The sequence below is a fragment of the Myotis nattereri genome, assembly GCF_964212035.1.
Source record: "Myotis nattereri genome assembly, chromosome: 1".
In the NCBI taxonomy this organism is placed as follows: Eukaryota; Metazoa; Chordata; class Mammalia; order Chiroptera; family Vespertilionidae; genus Myotis; species Myotis nattereri.
Window position 1 is genome coordinate 2,673,073 of NC_138075.1, and position 20,291 is coordinate 2,693,363.

Genomic DNA, 20,291 nt, shown 5'->3' on the forward strand with positions numbered 1-20,291 from the left:
CTCTATCCACTGAGCCAAACCGGTTTCGGCTGCAATTATTTTTTTAACAAAACATTTGTTGAAAATGATTTCAAGTATATAATCCATGCAATTTCTTATTGACTTTTAAAGAGGAAAGGAGAGTGATAGAGAGAAAGAAACATGGATGGGAGAGAAACATCCCACAGGCCCCCTGCTGGGGATTGGGCCCGCACCCAGGCATGTGCCCTGACCGCAGATCGAACTGGTGACTTTGGATTCATGGGTCAATGCTCAACCACTGAGCCACACCACCTGGGCCCATTTTTTTTAGCAGCAAAACTCTGTAGAGTTGTCTGTCCTCACTGTCTCCACTCCCTCTCCCTAATCAGACTTTTGTCCCCCACCACACCCTCCAAACTGCCGCTTTTGTCAAGACCACTGTGGTACCCTTGGGGCAAGTCCTCAGCCCTCACTGCCTGGGGGGAAGCCCTGGCCGCCTGCGTCAGAGCGGGCGCTCTTCTCTGCTCCGCCGGTTCCTCTTCTCTCCCAGCCGGTAGTGGAGCTCCCGGGCTCAGGTCTCCGGCCCTCCTCTGGCCCTGCCAACTCCCTGGGGATCGCATCCAGGTTTGTGACTGATACCAGCTGTACAGCCAGTGCCCCAGTTCCCCAGCCCGCGCCCCGTTCTGGAATCCGTACCGCGTACCCGCTGCCTGCCTGAGGTCTGCTCCATCCTGCCCCTCTCGCTTGTTGGCGACTCCATCCTCCCGTTGCTCACGCCAGCGCCTCGGGGCCGTGGCCCTCTCACCCTGCACGTCCAGTCCTGCAGGACGGCCTGTCGGCCCACCACCTCCAGGCTCTGTCCCGACTGCCGGCACCCGGGAAGCGTGGCTGTCCTGGCCCACATGCTCCCTGTCTCCCAGATTCTTTCCATCCAGAGCGTGTATTGTTTTCTGTGTAATGTACTTGCTTCATGTATGTGTGGTTTCCTTGGTCTTGCTCCACTAGCATGTGAGCTCCGCGAAGGCAGGAACTTTGTTGCTCACAAACCTCTCCCACTGCCTAGAATACTTCCTGCAAAAGCAGGTGCTTCATCCCGGCTCCATCGGGCCTGCTTTAGAACCGGCAGCCTCTCAGGTGCTTACAGGTTAGGGGTGGTCACTGCGGGGGGCAGCAGCGTGCCCCCCAGGGCTGCGGTGTACGGAGGGCTTTCGGTCTCATGGCCATTTATTCAGCTCCTCTCCCCCAGTCAGCACATGGTCCGTGCAGACGCGCGGGCTCCTCCCTGCGGCCCTGCGCGCTCAGGGTCGGTGCCTGTGTCCGAGCTGGCCTGTCCTACTTTCGCAGCCAGACCTTCCTCCACTCCCTGCGTGTAGCTTACCCTGCAGCCTGGCCAGGCCTTTTGCCTCCAAGACGCTCCGTGGTCCCTTCTCCATGCTGCGTGCCGCTGCTGCTCTCTAACCCGTCCTGCTTGTGAATGCGCGCATGCTCTTACCTCACACAGCGGAGGCTTCAAGGTTGGTTGAGCTCTTACTGGTTGTTTTGCCTCTGCCTCTCTCCTCCACATCCTCCTTCAAAAAAAAGGTCAAGTTCCCTCTGGTGTACTCTCACAGTTGGTTTCTTTTCTCTCGCTTTTAACAGCTTCGTTGGGATAAAATCCCATCCGTATAGCCGTTTCTTTAAATTCTTTATAGTCCTTACCTTGTTCGTCCATGTGCGATCCGCAGTGTGTTCCTGTCCCGCCCTCTGTCACACCAGGAGGACCTGCGTGGCAGGGAGCAGCCTTGTGGTGGGTCCCTGTGGAGGGTCCCTCGTGGAGGGTCCCTTGTGGAGGCTTTGCTCAGTGAAGAGGGATTGGGAAGAAGTTGGACTGCAGGCCTGCATTCCTCCGACCATGCTGGGCCTGCTGGGGGTGGATCAGAAAGCGGGGCCCTCCCCCAGGACTGAGAACTCCCTAGGACAAGCAGAGGGTGCCCACGAGATGACACTGCTGCCAGCAGAAGGTCCTGCCAGCTCCTGCTTGCAGCCGCAGTGGGCAGTGCAGGCGGCAGAGCACTGGCCGCCAGCCTTCGCTCTGTCTGTCAGGTTGCCGGCCTCTCCTCAGGTGGATAACTCCAGGCGTTAGAGGGAGATTTCCTCAGAGCTGTTGTGTTTTAGGAGCAACGCAGGTAAAGAAGGGCCCGGAAGACGTGTGCTGGAGGGAACGTAGAAGGGGATTGACAGGCCCTAGAAAGCTGAGCAGCTGTGAAGGAGCAGGACCTGGGCTGGGTCAGGAGAGGAGAAGCGGGCGGCCAGCCTTTCTTTTTTGGTTTTCTTCCTTCTTTTTAAATATATTTTTATTGATTTCAGAGAGGAAGGGAGAGGGAAAGAGATATAGAAACATCACTGATGAGAGAGAATCACCCATTGGCTGCGTCCTGCATGGAGATGGAGCCTGTGACCTGGGCATGTGCCCTTGGCTGGGAGTCGAACCCAGGACCCTCCAGTCCGCAGGCCGACGCTCTATCCACTGAGCCAAACCGGCCAGGGCCAGCCTCTTTTCACGGCACGGCTGCTGCTGCTTCGTAGATACACACTCAAGTGAAAGACGTACATGTATTAAATTATGATTTTTCGGAGATAAATTTTGGAACAGGGTACATTAGAGGGTAGCAGAAACCTAGTAATTTGTTCTTATATCTGTCTTGGCGAGAGTAATCCCAAGAGCAGGGAGGTAACTCATGGCCTCGGGGGGAAGGTTACTAGAAGTGGCCCTGCGACAGGGCCCTGGTCTCCCCCGCAGAGGGTGAGACGCATACCTGGCTGTCCCCTGGAGCCCGGGCCCGGACCGGACACAGACCGCAGACATGGCGCCTGCCTTGGGTCAGGGCTGCGATGGGACGCAGACCCGTGGCCTTCTCCTCATAGACGAGGCTGAAGCTGCTCCCGCAGGGTGGCTGGGTGGCGGCCAGCAGCATGTAGGCTGGTGCAGACTCGTGGCCTCCACTGTGGCTACTCAGCCGCTGTGGTTTCAGCAGCAGGTGCGCTAGGAGATGCTCTAAATTAGTGGGTTAGGGCTTCATGTGCCATGTAGACCTTGCCTTGCACCTGTCTTCCTAAAATGAGGTTAAACAAAATAGAGAACTAAAACTTTTCTGTTGAAAGTTCTACTTACTGCAGGAAAAATACGAATCTTTCAAAAGGTTTTTGTCCCTAGAGCCGGAGGGTGACGTATCATGGGCCCCTTTCCAGGGTGTCTTCAGCTCTCACACTGGGGACAGACACCAGTTTCAAGGCCTGGCCTGCGGGGGCCGGCAGTCTCTGCCTCAGGCAGACGTTTCATTTCAGTTGACCTTCCTGTTTCACATTAATGAGGAGAGTCTAAACGACATCACGGAAGAGAAGTAGCCATGCATGCGTGTCGAAGTGTGAAGGTCATCAGCCACGCTTCCGCCCCTCCACAGTCCGCAATCTCCGACGCATCGGTAGGAATGCCGGTGAAGTCGGGGGTCCGTGATGCTCGCTCCTGGGGGGCGGGTACTGGCTGGAGACTGACCGTCGAGGTTTGGGGTTTGCAGGTCAATTTCCCTGCCTCCCCTCCCCTGGCAGGTGCAGGGGCCTTGCTGGGGGCGGCCCTGCTGGGTAAGGTGCTCTGGGCTGCATTTGCCAGGGCCGTGTGGGGCTTTGGGGCACTTAGTTTACAGGTTGTGTCCCTGTGTGACCTGCCTGGTGGAACTCGAGTGGAGCAAGGGTGCCTTGCTGGCTGGCAATGTAGCTGGACTCTAGGGCGATTTTGGTGATAGTTTGTTTACTTGTTAAATATGACATATAAATAATGCAAAATAAGTGATTAGAAGGCAGAATGTCACCCAGTAATGGCAGGAGCTCCGTTTAATGAGAACTTGCTACGTGCTGGGCATAGTGCTGCATGTGTTGTGGGACCATCTAATTTAATGCTCGCAGTGACCTCTCGGGTAAGTCCTGTTACTCGGTTAGCAGGTGAGGAGCCGCCTGGAGGCTGGTAGCCTGCAGGTAACGGGCCCCGCAGTGTTTGGATTGAACACCGGCCCCACAGTTTGCCTGACCGTGAGGATGCCCCTTCTGGTTACTAATGCCCAGTGATTTGGGGGAGCTTAGCGTCCTGTCCCATCCCCGCCTCCCCCCCATGTCATGACCTATACTCTGTACCTTTAGTGGCCTTTTTTCTTAAATTCAGAATGTGTGTGTGTGGATGCTTCTAGTGACTCACGAGTAAATGGCCTGGAAGCTGGCTGTCTCCCCGGACAGGCTCCACGCTTCTCGCCGTCTCCTGTCTGTGCCTGTCTGTGCCTTCCTGCACTTCTGTGACTTGTCCATGTGACTGCGGCTGTGTCCCTCGATCCTTCCTGTGTCACCTTAACAAACGGTGCACATTGGTGTTTGCAGCAGCAGGGAGCCGGCTCTCGCAGAACCGTGTGCTGTGACGGGCACTGGCTTTGCAGACTCTGCCTTGACAGGGGGATCCCAGCGGATGGGCCTGCAGACTCGTGGCCGGGGCGCGCCGCCTCCTGGACTGTGGCTTCTGGGGGCACCGCCTCCGCCAGAGGGCAGGCACTTCTAGGTGGTCCTGGGAGGTCGTTCAGTAATGACAGAGCAGGAGGGGCCAGATGGGAAGGAAGTGACGAAATTAGTCGAGCTGGAGAGAGGAAGCCAAGATGAAGGAATGCGTGGCTGACCAGCGTCAGGCCGAAACGAGGTCGCAGCCCGGGCAGCCGGCCGGGCAGGTGGCCTTCCTGTGACAGCAGCCTGTTGGAATGAGGACTTTCCTGTGCCGCTCCCCACCTGGCTCCTTGGCTCCTCCCGACTCGGGCCGAGCCTCGCTTGGCCTGTGAGTCAGGGAATGAGGGCCGCCGCCCGCTCCCCGTCCTGCCTCACCTGGCGCGTGGCCTGACGGTCAGCGGGAAGGGCTCGCGTCTGGAGAGCAGCTTGTGGAGTTCATTCCTAACGAGGGTTTGTGGCTGACGCCCTGGGAGGGTCTTCTCTCATTTGAAAAATGATCTTAGTTCTAAACAAACCAAACCCATTGAGTGTAATTTAAGCACATTTTCCAAACACTTGGGGAGAGGTGTTAATCCTGTGTCCGTGTGTCAGCAGCCTGGGCTGTGGGAGTGAGCTCCCAGCGGGTTTGGAACTGCACGCTCACCCCAGTGGTACTTGTAGAAAGTGGCTGCTTTCCGGCCCACGCTAGGCCCAGCCTGCTCTCAGCTCTCACCTGTTGTCCAGTTCTCATGGGTTAAGCCGTGGTGCCCAGCGGGCATTGAACTTGTGCCCTGTCTGCTTGATGGTTCTGCCTGGCCTAATACACTTGGCCCCTTCTTCCCGGTACAGAGATTAGATACGCAGCACCTGGCGTGTTCCTGCTGCCCTGGCCGCAGCCTCAGGCCTCCTGCACCACCTGGGGGTGCCTCCCACAGCACCGGTGCCTGCGCCCTACCTGCCGGGGCAGTGCTGTGGGCAGCAGCAGGTCTCCGCACTGCTGTTTGTGCCAGGGCCAGAGCGGTAGCTGGTGTTGGCCTTCCTGGGAGGGAGACCGCCATGTTCCTGTGGATAGAGGTCTGTCTCCTCTGCGTGGCACTTGGCCTTGGGAGCCTGTGTCTTCCTTTCTTGTTTGACCGGGAGCATCTGTAAGACCATCTCCGACTTATGGCCACAGAGTGGCTGAGCCCGATGGCACGTGCTGGCCAGGGGCAAAGGGGCACCCCGGCTGCCTTCGGGGGCTGCTGCCCTGAGACACAGCCCTCTTTCCTCAGACGTCCCTCCCGGGCCTCCAAGCGGCTCGGATAGAAAACCAAAGGGGCCCGGCCAGTGTGCTCAGTGGTTGAGTGTTGACCTATGAACCAGGAGGTCCCGGTTCGCTTCCTGGTCAGGTCACATGCTGGGTTGTGGGCTCGATCCCCAGTGTGGGGCATGTGGGAGGCAGCCGATCAGTGATTCTCTCTCATCATGGATGCTTCTATCTCTCCCTCCCTCTCCCTTCCTCTCTGAATAAAAATGTATTAAAAATAAAACAAAATCAAAGGGAGGCATCAGGTTCTCATCGCCCGTGATTTTCTGTCTGTTTCAGCCAGAGACCCTCTCCTGCCTGGTCTGCTGGCAGAGCTCTGTGTACGGGAGCCCTGGTCTGGCTTTGCCCGCGGCTGGGGCTCCTTTGCCAGGGCTGCCTCTGGAGCAGTCCTTAGTCTGCCCTTGACTCCTGTGCCCTTGGAACTTGGACAGATGCAGGTTGCAGGCTGGTCATTGTGCCGTGCTCCTTCGGCGTACGTTCCCCTTCCTTCCGTTTCCTCATGATTAAGCTCAGGTTGTGTAACTTGGGCAGGTGACGCACACCTTCTCCGTCACGTGACTGATGACCTTCACTCGGGTGGCCAGGTGTAGGCTGTGTCTGCCAGGCTGCACGGCGGAGCCGCTCGTCCCCTCAGGATGGGGCGGGTTTGGCCGGGATGTACGTTGTAACTGTCGCTTTCCGCACCAGCTTTTGCCTTCATTAGCTCACTGCCCTCACCTAGACTCCCGGGGTCCTTCCCGGCCGTCGCTGTGACGGTCCGTCCTCACGGGGGTTCGCCGTCCTCCTCTGAGCGCTCTCTTCTTCCGCACAGGCTCGCCCCGTGCTCCCTGACCCAGCTCTGACTGCGCGGAGCCCGGGTTTCTTTGCTGCAGCAGGTATTTCGAAACCACGACCTGACACTAGATACGTTTGTTGTTGGGGTGTTGCTGCGCTCTGTGGACACGGCACGTACGTCTGGTGTTCTGGCTCCCATACACTGACCCGTGAGCTCACGCCGGGGCCTCCAGGTCTCACCAGCACTCTAGGGTGGCCTCTCCCTCCATAATCCCGCCCTGACCCAGGAGCCTGGCTTCCAGGTCCTCAGACCTGTTTGCTTCCTGGGTCAGCCTCCTGTGTGCCCATCTCCACTTTCACCCCGTGCCCAGCACGGACGTCCTCACCCCAGCATCACCCCTCTTGGGCTCCACCTAAAGGGGTGTTGAGGGGAGACTGGGGACCGGAGGAAGGAGAGGGGCTTGCGGCTTTCTGCCCGCCCCCTCTTCCTTTGAGTGACAGCGAAGCGCTTTCTAGTGGTGGCTGATCCCAGTGTGGCGGCTCCCACGCTGGCGGGGCCGGCCTCAGCTTCCAGCCCAAGAAGCCCCACCGTGAGCTTAGAAACCCCAGTACCAGCAGCAGCCCAGAGCCCTTTGTGGGGGTCAGAGGTCCAGCCCTCCCTGTGGTCCTCCCTGACTGGCTTCCTGCGCCTGCTCTCGGCGAGAATAGGGGTCGGCGTCGCTTCTTAGGCCCCTGCTGCATAGTTCTGTACGTTAAAGTCTCTGTTCAAATGACGGGTGTGGCTTCTGTCTCTTGACCCTGCCCTGTCCAGACGGCAGGGTCAGCGTGGCTGTGTGGACACGGCTCACACCCTGTTGAAATGTCACTTCCTCGGCACCTCCGACGTCCTGTCGGCGGGAGCGCGTGGCCTCCGTGCTGAGTGGTCTGCCGGGTTGGGCTTTCTGTCCCGGGTCCAGCAGCCCGTGGCACACAGGGCAGTGCTGCTGAGGACCGATGGAGGCATTTCATGTTCTTGGGGAAGAGTGACCTTCCCCGGGGCTTGTCCTGCTGGCCCTCTTGGCGCCCCTGCCCACAGCTGCTTTTCCGCTGCCGAGCCTGCCGTTTCCCTGTCACGCGGGCATCTCAGGCGCGTGCCCGTAGTCCTCCCTGCTATCGACGGGCCCCGGCACATCGCGCCGTCACGCAGGGAACGGGCACAGACAGGAAAAACGCAGCAGCGCCACATGCTGGCAGCGAGCAGGAGCCCCGATGACGGCCGGCGTTGAGGGCCCTCCATGTGGAAAGGTCAGAGGTGAAGAGCGCGGCTCGTAGGCGGCAGCCGTGGCACAAGTGCTTGACTCCTGGGCCTCAGGTGTCACTGCGCATGGGTTCCTGCCGGGGGTCGGAGGGACCTTAGGCCCACTTTCTGGATGAGGAAGTTTTGTCACAGGATCCAGTGCCTTTTCTAGATGGTACGGCCACCATGGCGTCCTCAGGACCTGCCTCCTGCCTGAGCGGAAGCTGGCTTTCCCCTGGGCCCACAGCGGCGTGGCCTCTCCTGCCCGTGTGGCGGAATCAGCAGAATTGGGTAAAACACGTCAGGCCACTTAATACACATGGACGTTAAAACTGGAAGTTAAAATAAACACTCCAGCCCTGGCTGGTTTGGCTCAGTGGATAGAGTGTCAGCCTGTGGACTGAAGGGGTCCCGGGTTCGATTCCGGTCAAGGGCACATGCCCGGGTTGTGGGCTTGGTCCCCAGTAGAGGGCGTGCAGGAGGCAGCCGATCAGTGATTCTCTCTCATCATTGATGTTTCTATCTCTCCCTCTCCTTTCCTCTCTGAAATCAATAAAAATCTATTTAAAAACCTAAAATAAAATAAACACTCCACCCTCCAACGTCCTCTAGCCAACAGGTGAATAATGGGTTAACTATTTAAAAAGCCATTCAGCAAAAAAATAAGGTTGAATATCAGGTCTTTAAAGAGTTGACAACTTTCTAAATAAGGCTTAATAATAAAATGACAAAGGAAAAAGGCATTAATTCATTTTTACTAAAAGTAATAAATTTTATACAATAAATATAGTATAATTAAGATGTAAAGCAGGAACAGAATGAAGGAGTGATGTTCGCAGCGCTTACGTTTGGGAGAGCCACAGTAAAGCACTTACACTCACTGTCTAAGCAGGTGCAGGCATGGCCGGTGAGCAGGCATGACTGGGCGCTGGCGCCGGGGAGGGCGATGGCCTTGGTGTGGGGACAGGACAGCTGACTCAGGAGGCAGTTTGGAGGGCAGGTCGGGAACTGTAAAAGGTGAGTGCCCTTTGGAGAGTCTTGGCGTTTCATTCTAAAAATTACTGAAGGTAGTAGAGCTCCGTGCCTGATCATGTTCATTGCATATTCTTCACCATAGCAAAATAATAATTTTGAGAATTAAATGTTCAGCCGATGTGTTTAATAGATACATGATTTTAAAATTGTTGGTGTGCCGCCCTAGCTGGCTTGGCTCAGTGGATAGAGCATCGGCCTGCGGACTGAGGGTCCTGGGTTAGATTCCAGTCAAGGGCACATGCCTGGGTTGCAGGCTCAATCCCCAGTAGGGGGCATGCAGGAGGCAACCAATGATTCTCTCTCATCATTGATGTTTCTCTCTCTCCCTTCCTCTCTGAAATCAATGAAAACATTAAAAAAAGTTGTTGGTGTGCCAACTTATTGAAATACTAGAGGCCCGGTGCATGAAATTTGTGCACTTGAGGGGGAGGGGGTCCCCTCAGCCCTCAGCCCGGCCTGCACCCTCTTGCAGTCCGGGAGCCCATGGGGGATGTCTGACTGATGGCCTAAGCCGTCAGTTGGACACCCTTAGTGCTGCTGCAGAGGCGGGAGAGGCTCTCACCACCGCCGCTGCACTTGCCAGCCGTGAACCCGGCTTCCGGCTGAGCAGTGCCCTCCGCCCCCTCCCCCCCCCATGGTAGTACACAGACCACCAGGGGGCAGCTCCTGGTGGTCAGTGCGCGTCATAATGACTGGTCGTTCCGCCATTTGGTCAGTTTGCATATTAGCCTTTTATTACATAGGATAGGATTATACATCCGTTAAAATGACAGTTGAGTAGAATAGAAATCTGAAAATATAAGAAGTAAAATAAAAGCAGGATACAAGTTGTGTCAAACATTGAGTACGTCTGAGCAAGGATGGAGAGGGAGCGGGGCACGATGCAGAGGCTCGGGTTCAGTTACGGGGTCTTGGGCTTCGCGTGTTGCCGCTTGGTTTGCACATTGAAAACCGCTCGCGAGCTCCGGGAGTCTGGGTTTGTGGGGTGTTGGCTGTAGTGTTGGGCCCCTGCCCGAGGAGTGTGCGGACGGCGACAACGCTCATTCCTGGGCGGTGCTCCCTCCTTCCAGACGCGCTCTCAGGGGAAACAACGCGTCTGATTAATTGGGGGTGTTTTTCTTCATGGTAAAATGGGAGGTTCACCCAAAAGGTACCACAGGGGGTGTGGTCTTCAGTGGCTGTTTAAGCACATTTCCACGCACAGTGTTGGGTTATTTCTGGTCATATTTGAAAGAAATAAAGATGAATCACAGACCTTGAAGTTCGAGCACAGGGTTTTTCTACCCTGGCCTTAAACTAAGAACTCAGGCCCTGTGTTTCCTTTCCTGTCTCTGTGCCGATGGCACTTGCAGCCGGGGCAGCAGTTCACTGCCCATGGCACCGAGAGCCTCCTGGGCGCTGGCAGTGAGCCAGGGGATGGACCTTCCTGGCCCTAGGCAACTATTTAAGGAGAAGCAGTAGTGAGTTAGGTTGGTAGTGAATAGGGAGCTCAGTTAGCAGCCGGGATGTCAGGGGGCAGGGCTGCTTTGGAGATAATGCAGATGTCGGGGTAAGAAAGCAACAGAAAGAGCCCTGCCCTCTGCCCAGTTTCCCCCAATGGGAGTGTCTGCAGGACGGCAGGCATGGGGGCCCTGAGGAAGCAGGACAAACGTGAAAGTTGGCATAAGACGTCAGGATGTAGGCCTGAAGGTGGAATCGGAGAGGGGATGCTAGACGGGGGTGGGGGGGGTGGGGGGGTGGGAGGGGTGGGGGGGTGGGATGGGCGGGGTCTGGAGGCCAGGCCTGTGGCTTCCGGTCCGGCTCTGCCACCTGCTCTGTGTTCCTGGAAGGAAGTCACAGACGCTGGAGCAGTTTCCTGGGCGACTGTCACAGGCGAGCGCCAGCTGGGGGTCTGGAGGACAGAGATGAAGACGCTGTAAGCTCGAGAGCAGCTCCCGAAGGCTCCGGGGAGGGCGCTTCCTGTCTCCCAGCTTCGGGGCAGCGTGTGGGCACGATTGTCCTCCACATTCTCAGCTCTTCTAGAGTCATTCACGGGAGACGGGTTAACGGGAGAAAATGTCCTGGGTTACTACCGAGGTCCACGTGTGGGTGCCAGCCTGAGACCCCAAGCTGCCTTGGGCAGAGGCTTAGGTGCCCTTCTGACTAAGGAGAGGAGGCCGGGGTCCGGGGCTTCTGGGGGAAGCAGGGAGTTCACGGGCAGAGGAGAAAGAGCAAACTGGCACCCACATTCCAGCTGGGCCGCCAGGAGCAGGGGCACGGACAACAGACGCCGGGCCAGCTTCCCCGGGCCCCACGCACTCCTGTCAGTGCAGGGGTGCCCTTCCTTTAAGCAGGTTTCTGCCTGGATTCCTGAGGCAGGTAACGGGGGAGGGCCAGGGACTCTCTGAGTCTTTTGCTTCTTAAAAACCAGCTTGAAGTCAGTTTCCCAAAAGGCATATTGCAGGATGGCCAGCCTGTGGTCCCCCGGCAGCCATCCCTGCTCCTGGGCCTGCACCAGCGCCGTTCGGGCCATGCCTCCCTCTGCGGCCCCTTGCCCTCTCGCTGGAGGGACGGCATTAGTGCTGGCTTCAGGGCTCTGCCCAGGCCTCTGCGTCCTCATCTCAGCCTGAGTGCATCTGCACGGCCCACTTCCAAACAAGCAGCCAGGGGACACGATTTGGGGGTCGCTGTTAGCTAGTGCGTGCGCCAAGAAGCCTGGCTCCCTCTCCTCCCCACAGTAAGGGTAATAATGGAATTAGTCTCAGAGAGGCTGTGCGGATACAGGAGCGCAGCGTGGAGCGGGGTTCCTATGGGAGGAGCCATGCGAGTGTCAAGCCCCGTCCCCTCCGTTTTCCGGGGGCACCTCCGTTGCTCCCTTGAGTCCATCTTGTGCTCCTCCAGCTGCCCTGCAGGTGAGCTCAGAGCTCACTCACCCGGAGCACAGCAGTCGTAGCTGCTGCAGAGCAGGCAGCACCACGCCAGCTGCCTGGGTGCCGCTGGCAGCTGGGTCTTACCTCCCATGACGTGCCAGCCCTCTGCTGTGAGGGTCTTTGTCATAACAGGTGTAGCTGTGTGGGTGCTGATGACAAACATCCATGTTAATTTAGCATAAAAGTACTTATTTGAAAAGTGAACATTTTCCTATAAAAAGTATAACTTACTAGAATAACCCAGTGCGTTGGTTTTAGACAGCATGCATTTAGCAGACAGGTGTTAATCCCGCTTTCTTCTTTGCAGCCAAGCCCTTTACGCAGCTGGTGAAGGACATGCAGCTCCGGCGAGAGGACTTCGAGATCATCAAAGTCATCGGGCGGGGCGCGTTCGGCGAGGTGAGCTCGGCTTCGTTCTGTTGGCTTCGCACAGATTGCCAGGCCACGGGCAGCGTTCTGGGGGTCCTCCTGTTGATTTTGGGGTGAGGTAATTATTGATAATCTTGGGAGAGTGCTGGGACAGAAAGGTGGAATTAAGAGAAAAACAAAAACGAAAGCTTGTGACTGGTGAATTACCCTGGGCATCGTTCTGGCCAAAATAGTTTCTTACAGACCAATAAGGTTTTAAAAAATCCACTTGTTAATTTTCTTTGAAATGCATAGAGAGTAAAATATGGTTGTTCTCATTACTTGTGGCTGCTGCCAGCAGTCCGTGCCGGCCACAAGTCCCCTGCCCTGGGCGGGTGGTGGCCTCTGCAGGTGGCGGGCTCCTCCCAGGCTCGCACCGCCCCGCTGTCAGAGCTCAGCTGGCTTACAGTGAGCCACCTTCAGAGCGCCTCTCACTGGAGCGCATCGCCCTGTGCTCGGGTTTCAGCTGCCGCGTCCTGAGGCCTGTGTGGGGGAGCCCTCCGGGCGGGCGAGAGCAGACGTGCGGTGGCGTTGGCCGTGCAGGCGTTCTGGGCTGTGCCCTCGGAAAGGAAGCGAACCGCAGTTTCACCGGCGAGGTCTCGCCTGTGGAATCTCTCGTGACTTCTGAGTTAGAGCAGGGCCTGGCATCTGCCTTAGGGAACGTCTCACTGCTGCCCATTCTTCTGCCACAGACGCGGGGGCCACCCGTGGAGCTCACAGGCCCTGCAGAAAGCCTGCCGGGCCGCAGCCGTGTGCTGACCGTCTTGTCTTCCTTGGAAACTGCCCTGGCCTCTGACCAGCCCCCCGCCCTCTGACAGGCCGCCTTCCTGTCCCTCATACCCCCCGCCCCCCCAGCCCTCTGACCAGCCCCCCGCCCCCCCCGCCCTCTGACCAGCCCCCCGCCCTCTGACAGGCCGCATTCCTGTCCCTCTTCTCCATCCCTCACCCCTGAGAGTCCGTCTCCCCCAGGCGTGGGGGCAGGGGAAGCAGCACCACAGGGGGCTGCTTGGGGGCAGCCTTGTCCTCTGGGATGGCCGCTCCTCCCAGGCCCGCCCCAGGCTGACCCGATCTCCAGGGTCACCTCAGAACCCAGGGACCCAGGGTCCTCAGCCAAATTCAACTCACTGTGGCTAGGAGGGGGCAGGGAGGGTCCTCTGGTTTTGATGCTGAAGTACAAGGACACATAAATGCCCAGATCTAAGTGACACTGGGAGTGTGGCAGCGTGTGCACCCCGGTTGGAAGACAGCATCTCTCTCCCCTAGAAGGTTCCCTCCTGTTGCTTTTCAGACCCCCCTCCTGTGAGCCCCACGGGCCCCCAGGCAGCAGCTGTCCTGGTTGCCACCAACGGGGACCTTAGTTTAAAGGAACCATAGGAAAGACTGAGTTCTGCACAGAAATAGCGAATCTCTGAGCTGTAGGTAGTTGTGTAAGGCATGGTTTTTGTTGTTTAGTGAGAAGAGAGAGAAAGCCTGTTGAAATCAAGCCTGACTCAGCTCAGTCTATACTTACACCAGCTGTCGTCCTTGTCCCAGGAGCCGTGCCAGGCTCGGGCAGCGCAGTGAGCAAGGCCCGGGCCCTGCACAGCTCTGCAGCCACCGTGTCCCCGTCGGAGGGGCCCGGAGGGGCAGGGAGAGACAGCGCCAGAGAGCGGTCCCTCCAGGAGGGAAAGGGAAGGATGAGCGAACGCTGCCGTGCCGCTTGTTTGTAGTGACTTTTATTGGTTTTTGAAATTATTTCAGAGAGGAAGGGAGAGGGAGAGGGAGAGAGAAACATCAGTGATGACAGAGAATCATGGATCGGCTGCCTCCTGCACACCCCCTACTGGGGATCGAGCCCGCAACCCGGGCATGTGCCCTGACTTTGGACTTGAACCGTGACCTCTTGGTTCATGGGTTGATGCTCAGCCACTGAGCCACGCCGGCTGAGCCCTAGCTCTTTGTAGTGCTCTTTTTTGCCAGAGAACTTGATACAAAATGGTTCTGAGTTTCAAAGAAGGTAACAACGATCACTTGCCACTTTCCTTCAAATTAAGAGAAGCACGTCCTTGCCCAGGCCTCTGCGGAAGCCCGCGGGTTCTCTCCTTTCCTTTGCCCCTCTCAGCTTTACCACCTTCTCTGGGCGCACCCCCTCCACCCCCACTTCAACCCCCAGTCAGCCTCCCTGGCCCCGAGGCCTGGGCTCCACACCAGCCCTCCGCACCTACTCCTCCCACCACCCGGCACTCTGTCCCGTCTGGGGCCCTGTGCATGCTCCCCATGCTCCCTGCCAGCGCTGGGACCTCGGATTGTGTCCACAGTCTTACTGAGCCCCCGTTGCTGTTCTGGAGCATCCTCGTAACCACGCACCTGGAATGGGCCCAGCTTCCGCTTTGTCTTTGATGGCGCCGGGTGGATCACAGAAACGGGGCCGCTCCTTATCGGTGTTGGGATCGGAAGGCTCTTCGCCTGTGCTTCTGATCGGATTATTCTTTCCTAAGGACGAGCCAGGGGTGCGCCAGGGCGTTCATGTGGGCTTCCCACCACCAGGCCCCGGGGAGGTGACATTGGATGGTGCCCGTCATTTAACATAGGCTTCAGAAGCAGGCCCCTGGGGTGAGAGGGAGAGTTGGGGAGCCTGAACTGAGAGCGAGCGGGCAGGTGCTCGGGGCACGTTGGCTCTTGGGAGACCTTGGCGATGCGTGGCATGTGCTGGTTAGAGAGCAAGGAAGCTGGTAATGAGGGACTCTGCTTGACACCTGCTGTGGGCTGCCTGCCACTCGCAGCAAAAAGGTCTGCTTGCTCTCACAGAAGTTAGTCACTGTCAATACGCAGCTTATGGCCTTGTGATGGAGACTTGGGCCAATGAACGATCCATTAATGTCAGGTAGAAAGTGCCATGTGATGGCACAGACATCACATCTGGTGCTGGTGGCGGTGGAAGAGCTCACTGGAGATTGGGCAGGGATCAGGAAGTCCCAGAGGGCTTCCTGGAAGAGGTGGCTGTGAGTTGTACTTTGAAGAATATGGCTGCAGCCAGCATGCCGAGCCTGACATGTGTCTAACACCGTCCTGAGCACATTGCATGAGATCTGAGTGAGAGGTGGGCCCCGAGCACCTGTGGGCGTGTAAGCGTTAACTCGGGGATGGTGCATGTGGGCGCAGGGGCGAAGCTTGGGAGCCAGTGACGAATTTTTAGAGGTTTATTATGAAACTCTCCAGACGCACCCCAAGTAGAGGACTCTACGCACCCAGTACTCAGCACTGCAGGGTTTTTTTAAAAAATATATATTTTATTGATTTTTTACAGAGAGGAAGGGAGAGGGATAGAGAGTTAGAAACATTGATGAGCGAGAAACATCAATCAGCTGCCTCCTGCACGCCCCCTACTGGGGATGTGCCCGCAGCCAAGGTACATGCCCTGGACTGGAATCGAACCTGGGACCCTTGAGTTCGCAGGCTGATGCTGTATCCACTGAGCCAAACCGGTTAGGGCAGCACTGCAGGGTTTTTTTGCCTGAGGGGGTGTGATCGATCATTCAAGTTGCTGTGTGGCTCAGATGAGTTTTGATGGTTAAAAGAGCAAGTCCTCATTTACGTAGAACACTTTCCTTTTCTTAACACCTCTGTACAGACAATTGATATCTCACTGTGAGTTTATGAAAACGCATGTTTGTGACACTCCCGTTTGTATTCCAGGTTGCTGTTGTCAAAATGAAGAACACTGAACGAATTTATGCCATGAAAATCCTCAACAAGTGGGAAATGCTGAAGAGAGCAGAGGTGAGTGTGAGTGAGCCACAGTCCCTGCCGGTCTGCGCCTTCCTCCTTGACAGGAGTGGGCTGCTCCTGGCATCAGATGTTGGCCACCTCCCTGCTCTGCCCTCCGCACCTGTGTTTGCGCCTCTCCCCCGTCCCGCCCCAGAGTCCCCCCGTCCCTCCCCAGAGTCCCCCTGTCCCGCCTGAGATCCCCCTCATCCCGCCCCAGAGTCCCCCTGTCCCACCTGAGATCGCCCTCATCCCGCCCCAGAGTCCCCCTGTCCCACCTGAGATCGCCCTCATCCCGCCCCAGAGTCTCCCTGTCCCACCTGAGATCCCCCTCATCCCACCCCAGAGTCTCCCCGTCCCACCTGAGATCCCCCTCATCCCGCCCCAGAGTCCCCCCCGTCCCGCCTGAGATCCCCCTCATCCTGCCCCAGAGTCCCCCCCGTCCCGCCTGAGATCCCCCTCATCCCGCCCCAGAGTCCCCCCCGTCCCGCCTGAGATCCCCCTCATCCCGCCCCAGAGTCCCCCACGTTCCGTCCCAGAGTCCCCTTGAGTCTGGGTGGTGCTGGTTACTGTCAGGGCGAAGCACAGCTTTGCGGACTCCGTAGGCATCTCTCTCGGTTCGGCTCTCTGTGCCAAAGGAGTGCTGGGATCTGGAGCCTTGTAAGTGCAGGCATGTTTCTGTCCCGTCAGCGGGGGAACGGAGGCTATCAGTAACCATAGGCGACTGCTGCTTCGCAGTCCCATCCTCCTTCCTCCCCTGTGTCCTCCCTGCGGCAGCTGCTCACGCCCGGCACCCTTTCCGCAGCCCCCGCTGAGGCAGGCGAGGCCACCCAGAGCCAGGCTTTTCTCCAGCGGCTCCGCTTCTGTCTCCACTGAGCCCCCCCTCCCCCAGTCCTCCACTGCCTCAGAGCCAAGGGCGCCTGCCAGGTAACGCAGGGCTCTGCCTTCTCCCGCCTGCCCAGCACCTGTCCAGGCTCTGACTCCGCCCCCCAGCGGGCCCTGAGCGCCTGGTCCCTGCAGTCCTCTCTGCGCAGCTCGTGCATGCCACACCTGCTGGGCAAGCCCTTTGTGGGGGGCCCTCCCTCTGCAATCGGCTGTTCCCTGCTTTTGGAAATTCCTCTTTTGGTTTCTAGCCTCTCATCCTATCCCTGCAAACCCTCCGTGTGACTTTTGGTGGCCCTTTCCTCTTTTGTTCTGGAATTCTCTGCCCATGGTAGCTGCTGCCTTGGGCAGATAACGGAGCAGGCCACTGACTTCCGTGGTTACTTCAGGTTGTCAGGGTGTGGTGGGTGGGTGGGCATTCTCGGCCCAGCATCCACGAGGGTTGCTCTCCCTCCTCCCCGCCCCCTCCCCTGTATGGCACTTGTTGCTCAATAAGTGCCCGTTGATTGACTGTGTCATGACGATCTTGCAGTCACCTGGGCTCGAAGGGCTGGTGGCCCATGACTACCGCAGCCCTCTCCTTCCTCGCTGCACTGCAGCCTCCCTCCGCCCGTCCTCGCTCTGCTGGTCTGCACCTGCGCCCTCCTGCCGCCTCGAGCATCCCTCCCTCACGTCACCACTGGCACCTGGGCAGTCGCAGGAACTCCTGTGGGGACGCAGTTCTTCACGGGGGAGGATGCGGCTGCTGTACATGGAAGTTCTGGGGGAGGAATGGATGTTTGGGGGAAAGAAATAGCAGGAGCACATTCCATTCAAGTGGTATTTCTACCTGAGGTGGCTTATGAAAGACAGCTGAGCCTGTTTAGTAGCGCTCGTCATGTTAACCTCCGGAGTGTGTGTGTGTTTACATTTTGAAAGTTATATAAGCCCCAAGGTTGTTTTCTCTGTTGTGCTAGTTAGTATATAGGCGTGTGAGGACGTGGTGTCATGGTGAGCATGTGCGAGTAGGGATTGCTTGTTTAATTTGAACCTGGTGACACAGCAAGGAGTCAGTGGAACAGTTACAAAGCAGTGTACTTTATAGCTTGTAGACCCTCTGGGTGTTAGTTTAGCTTTCTTGGTCATAAAAAATAAAAATAAAAGCTGTTCAGAGAAAACAGAACTGTGGCTAATACGTCTGTTTCCTGGATGGTCGCCGTGCTGGCCCCCAGGCTAAGCCGGGGCTTCACTGGGAATGGCGATGGTGGGTGCCGGTCGTCCGCTTGGAACTGTCCTGGGCCCAGCCGCCTTCCCCAGGCCCCGGGGCTGGGCGGGACCGGCTAGGGCGGACTGTGGGCCAGGCGTCCTCGTGTCTGCTTCTAATCAGTAGAGTCAGGACACATCCACCTCAGGATTCCTTTTAGCAAGAAAAGCTTTTTAAAGAAGTTGAGAAGAGAAAACGTGTAGAGAAAGCGCATTGTAAAGGTCCTACTGAGTCTTGGAGAGAACAGGTGCTCTGTCTAGTGCCTGCACCCAGGCCTCCATCAGGCCTTGTGTTTTTGCAAGTTTCACAGATCAGGAGTGAAAATCTTATGTTAAATACTCAATGAAGAGGAACTTTCATTGTAATTATGCTGAAGACCTGGTTACTTTTTTTTTAAAGCTCCCCTTTGCTCCCTGTCAGTTATTCCCGCTCACTGCTGTGAGTGTTCCTGACTTTTCTTTCCCGGTCGCCTGTCTCTGCCCCTCTCTGCCGCTGTCAGCTTGTTCTCTGTCTGTGGGTATGTTTCTGTTTTGCTTTTTTATTCACTGAGCACAGTACCCTCTAGGCCAGTGATGGCGAACCTTCTGAGCTTGGCGTGTCAGCATTTTGAAAAACCCTAATTTAACTTTGGTGCCATGTAACATATAGAATTTTTTTGATATTTGCAACCATAGTAAAACAAAGACTTATATTTTTTATATTTATTTTATATATTTAAATGCCATTTAATACAGAAAAATCAACCAAAAAAAATGAGTTCGTGTGTCACCTCTGACACGTGTGTCACAGGCTCGCCATCACTACTCTAGGTCCATCTGTGCTGTTGCAGATGGCAAGGTTCCGTTCTTCTCCAAGGCTGAGTAATAGTCCACTGCACGTGCCTGAGATCTTTATCCACTCGTCTGTTGATGGGCACTTGGGTTGTTTCCATATTTTCACCATCCTCCTATATAGTAAAAGGCTGATATGCAAATTGTCCCCTCGGGAGTTCGACCGCTTGCTCTGATGTGTGCTGACCACCAGGGGGCGGCATGGAACGAAGGAAGGCCCCAATTGACTCTGATTGTCGGCCAGCCCTAGGGACCCTTCCCATGCACACATTTTGTGCACCAGGCCTCTAGTTGTAAGTAATGCTGTGGTGAACATAGGGGTGCATATATTGTTTTGAATGAGTGTATTTGGTTCTTTTTGGATAAATAGAAGTGGAATTGCTGAGTCATATGGCAGCTCTATTTTTCATTTTTTGAGGAATCTCTATACTGTTTTCCATAGTGGCTGCACCAATTTGCAATCCCAACAACAGTGAATGAGGGTTTCCTTTTCTCCACATCGTTGCCTGTGGCTATTTCTAAATACAGATGCAACCTGTGTGTTAAAGCTCTTAAAAAAACCCAAAACTAGCCCTAACTGGTTTGGCTCAGGCCTGCAGACTGAAGGGTCCCAGGTTCGATTCCAGTCAAGGGCATGTACCTTGGTTGCGGGTACATCCCCAGTAGGAGGTGTGCAGGAAGCAGCTGATCGATGTTTGTCTCTCATCGATGTTTCTAATTCTCTATTCCTCTCCCTTCCTCTCTGTAAAAAAATCAATAAAATATATTTAAAGCCCTAGCTGGTTTGGCTCACTGGATAGAGCGTCGGCCTGGGGACTAAAGGGTCCCAGGTTTGATTCCGGTCAAGGGCATGTACCTTGGTTGCAGGCTCCTCCCCAGTAGGGGGTGTTCAGGAGGCAGCTGATTGATGCTTCTCTCTCATCGATGTTTCTAAAACAAAACAAAACAAAACAAAAAACCCAAAAAAAACCTCCAAAACCCCAAAACTATATAGAGTCTAAAAAAATAGTCTTCTACCCACATGCTCCAGGCCATGGTCCTCATGGTAGAATTCTGTTAGGATGTGTGCATCTGTATCCTGCCAATAGGCCATGTTCCTTAAAAATAACCCACCCAGACGAGGAAGCATGTGTGTGCTCATCCTGCCAGTCACGTGGCTGCTAGACTGTGGGTCGTGACGGGGCAGACACGAGGGGTAGCTGCACTCCTGGCCACCCCCAGGAGGCTGACCCCGTAGAGAGAAGGCAGGTGATACTGGATGGGAGGGGCCCAGCGGGGACACTGTTGCCGACCCCACCCCCACAGTGAGTCTCTAGTATGGGCCAGAGAGACAGCAGGTGTGGAGGGTTGGGTGCAGGAGCAGGAGGCACAGGTGTGCTGCGGAGGGGGCGCAGCCGCCTGGGGAGACAATGTGCCTGGTTCCAGGTGA

General features: G+C 56.4%; 1 protein-coding gene across 1 annotated transcript in view; it reads left to right on the forward strand.

The window, feature by feature from the left end:
- CDC42BPB (CDC42 binding protein kinase beta) overlaps positions 1–20,291 on the forward strand; it is a gene marked incomplete at its 5' end in the record, with an annotated part of 86,357 nt that overhangs the window by 23,669 nt on the left and 42,397 nt on the right. Inside the window, 2 exons of the mRNA XM_081086010.1 lie at positions 12,063–12,154; positions 15,839–15,922. Coding sequence (XP_080942136.1) covers positions 12,063–12,154; positions 15,839–15,922 — 176 coding nt within the window. The remainder of the gene's footprint in view (positions 1–12,062; positions 12,155–15,838; positions 15,923–20,291) is intronic.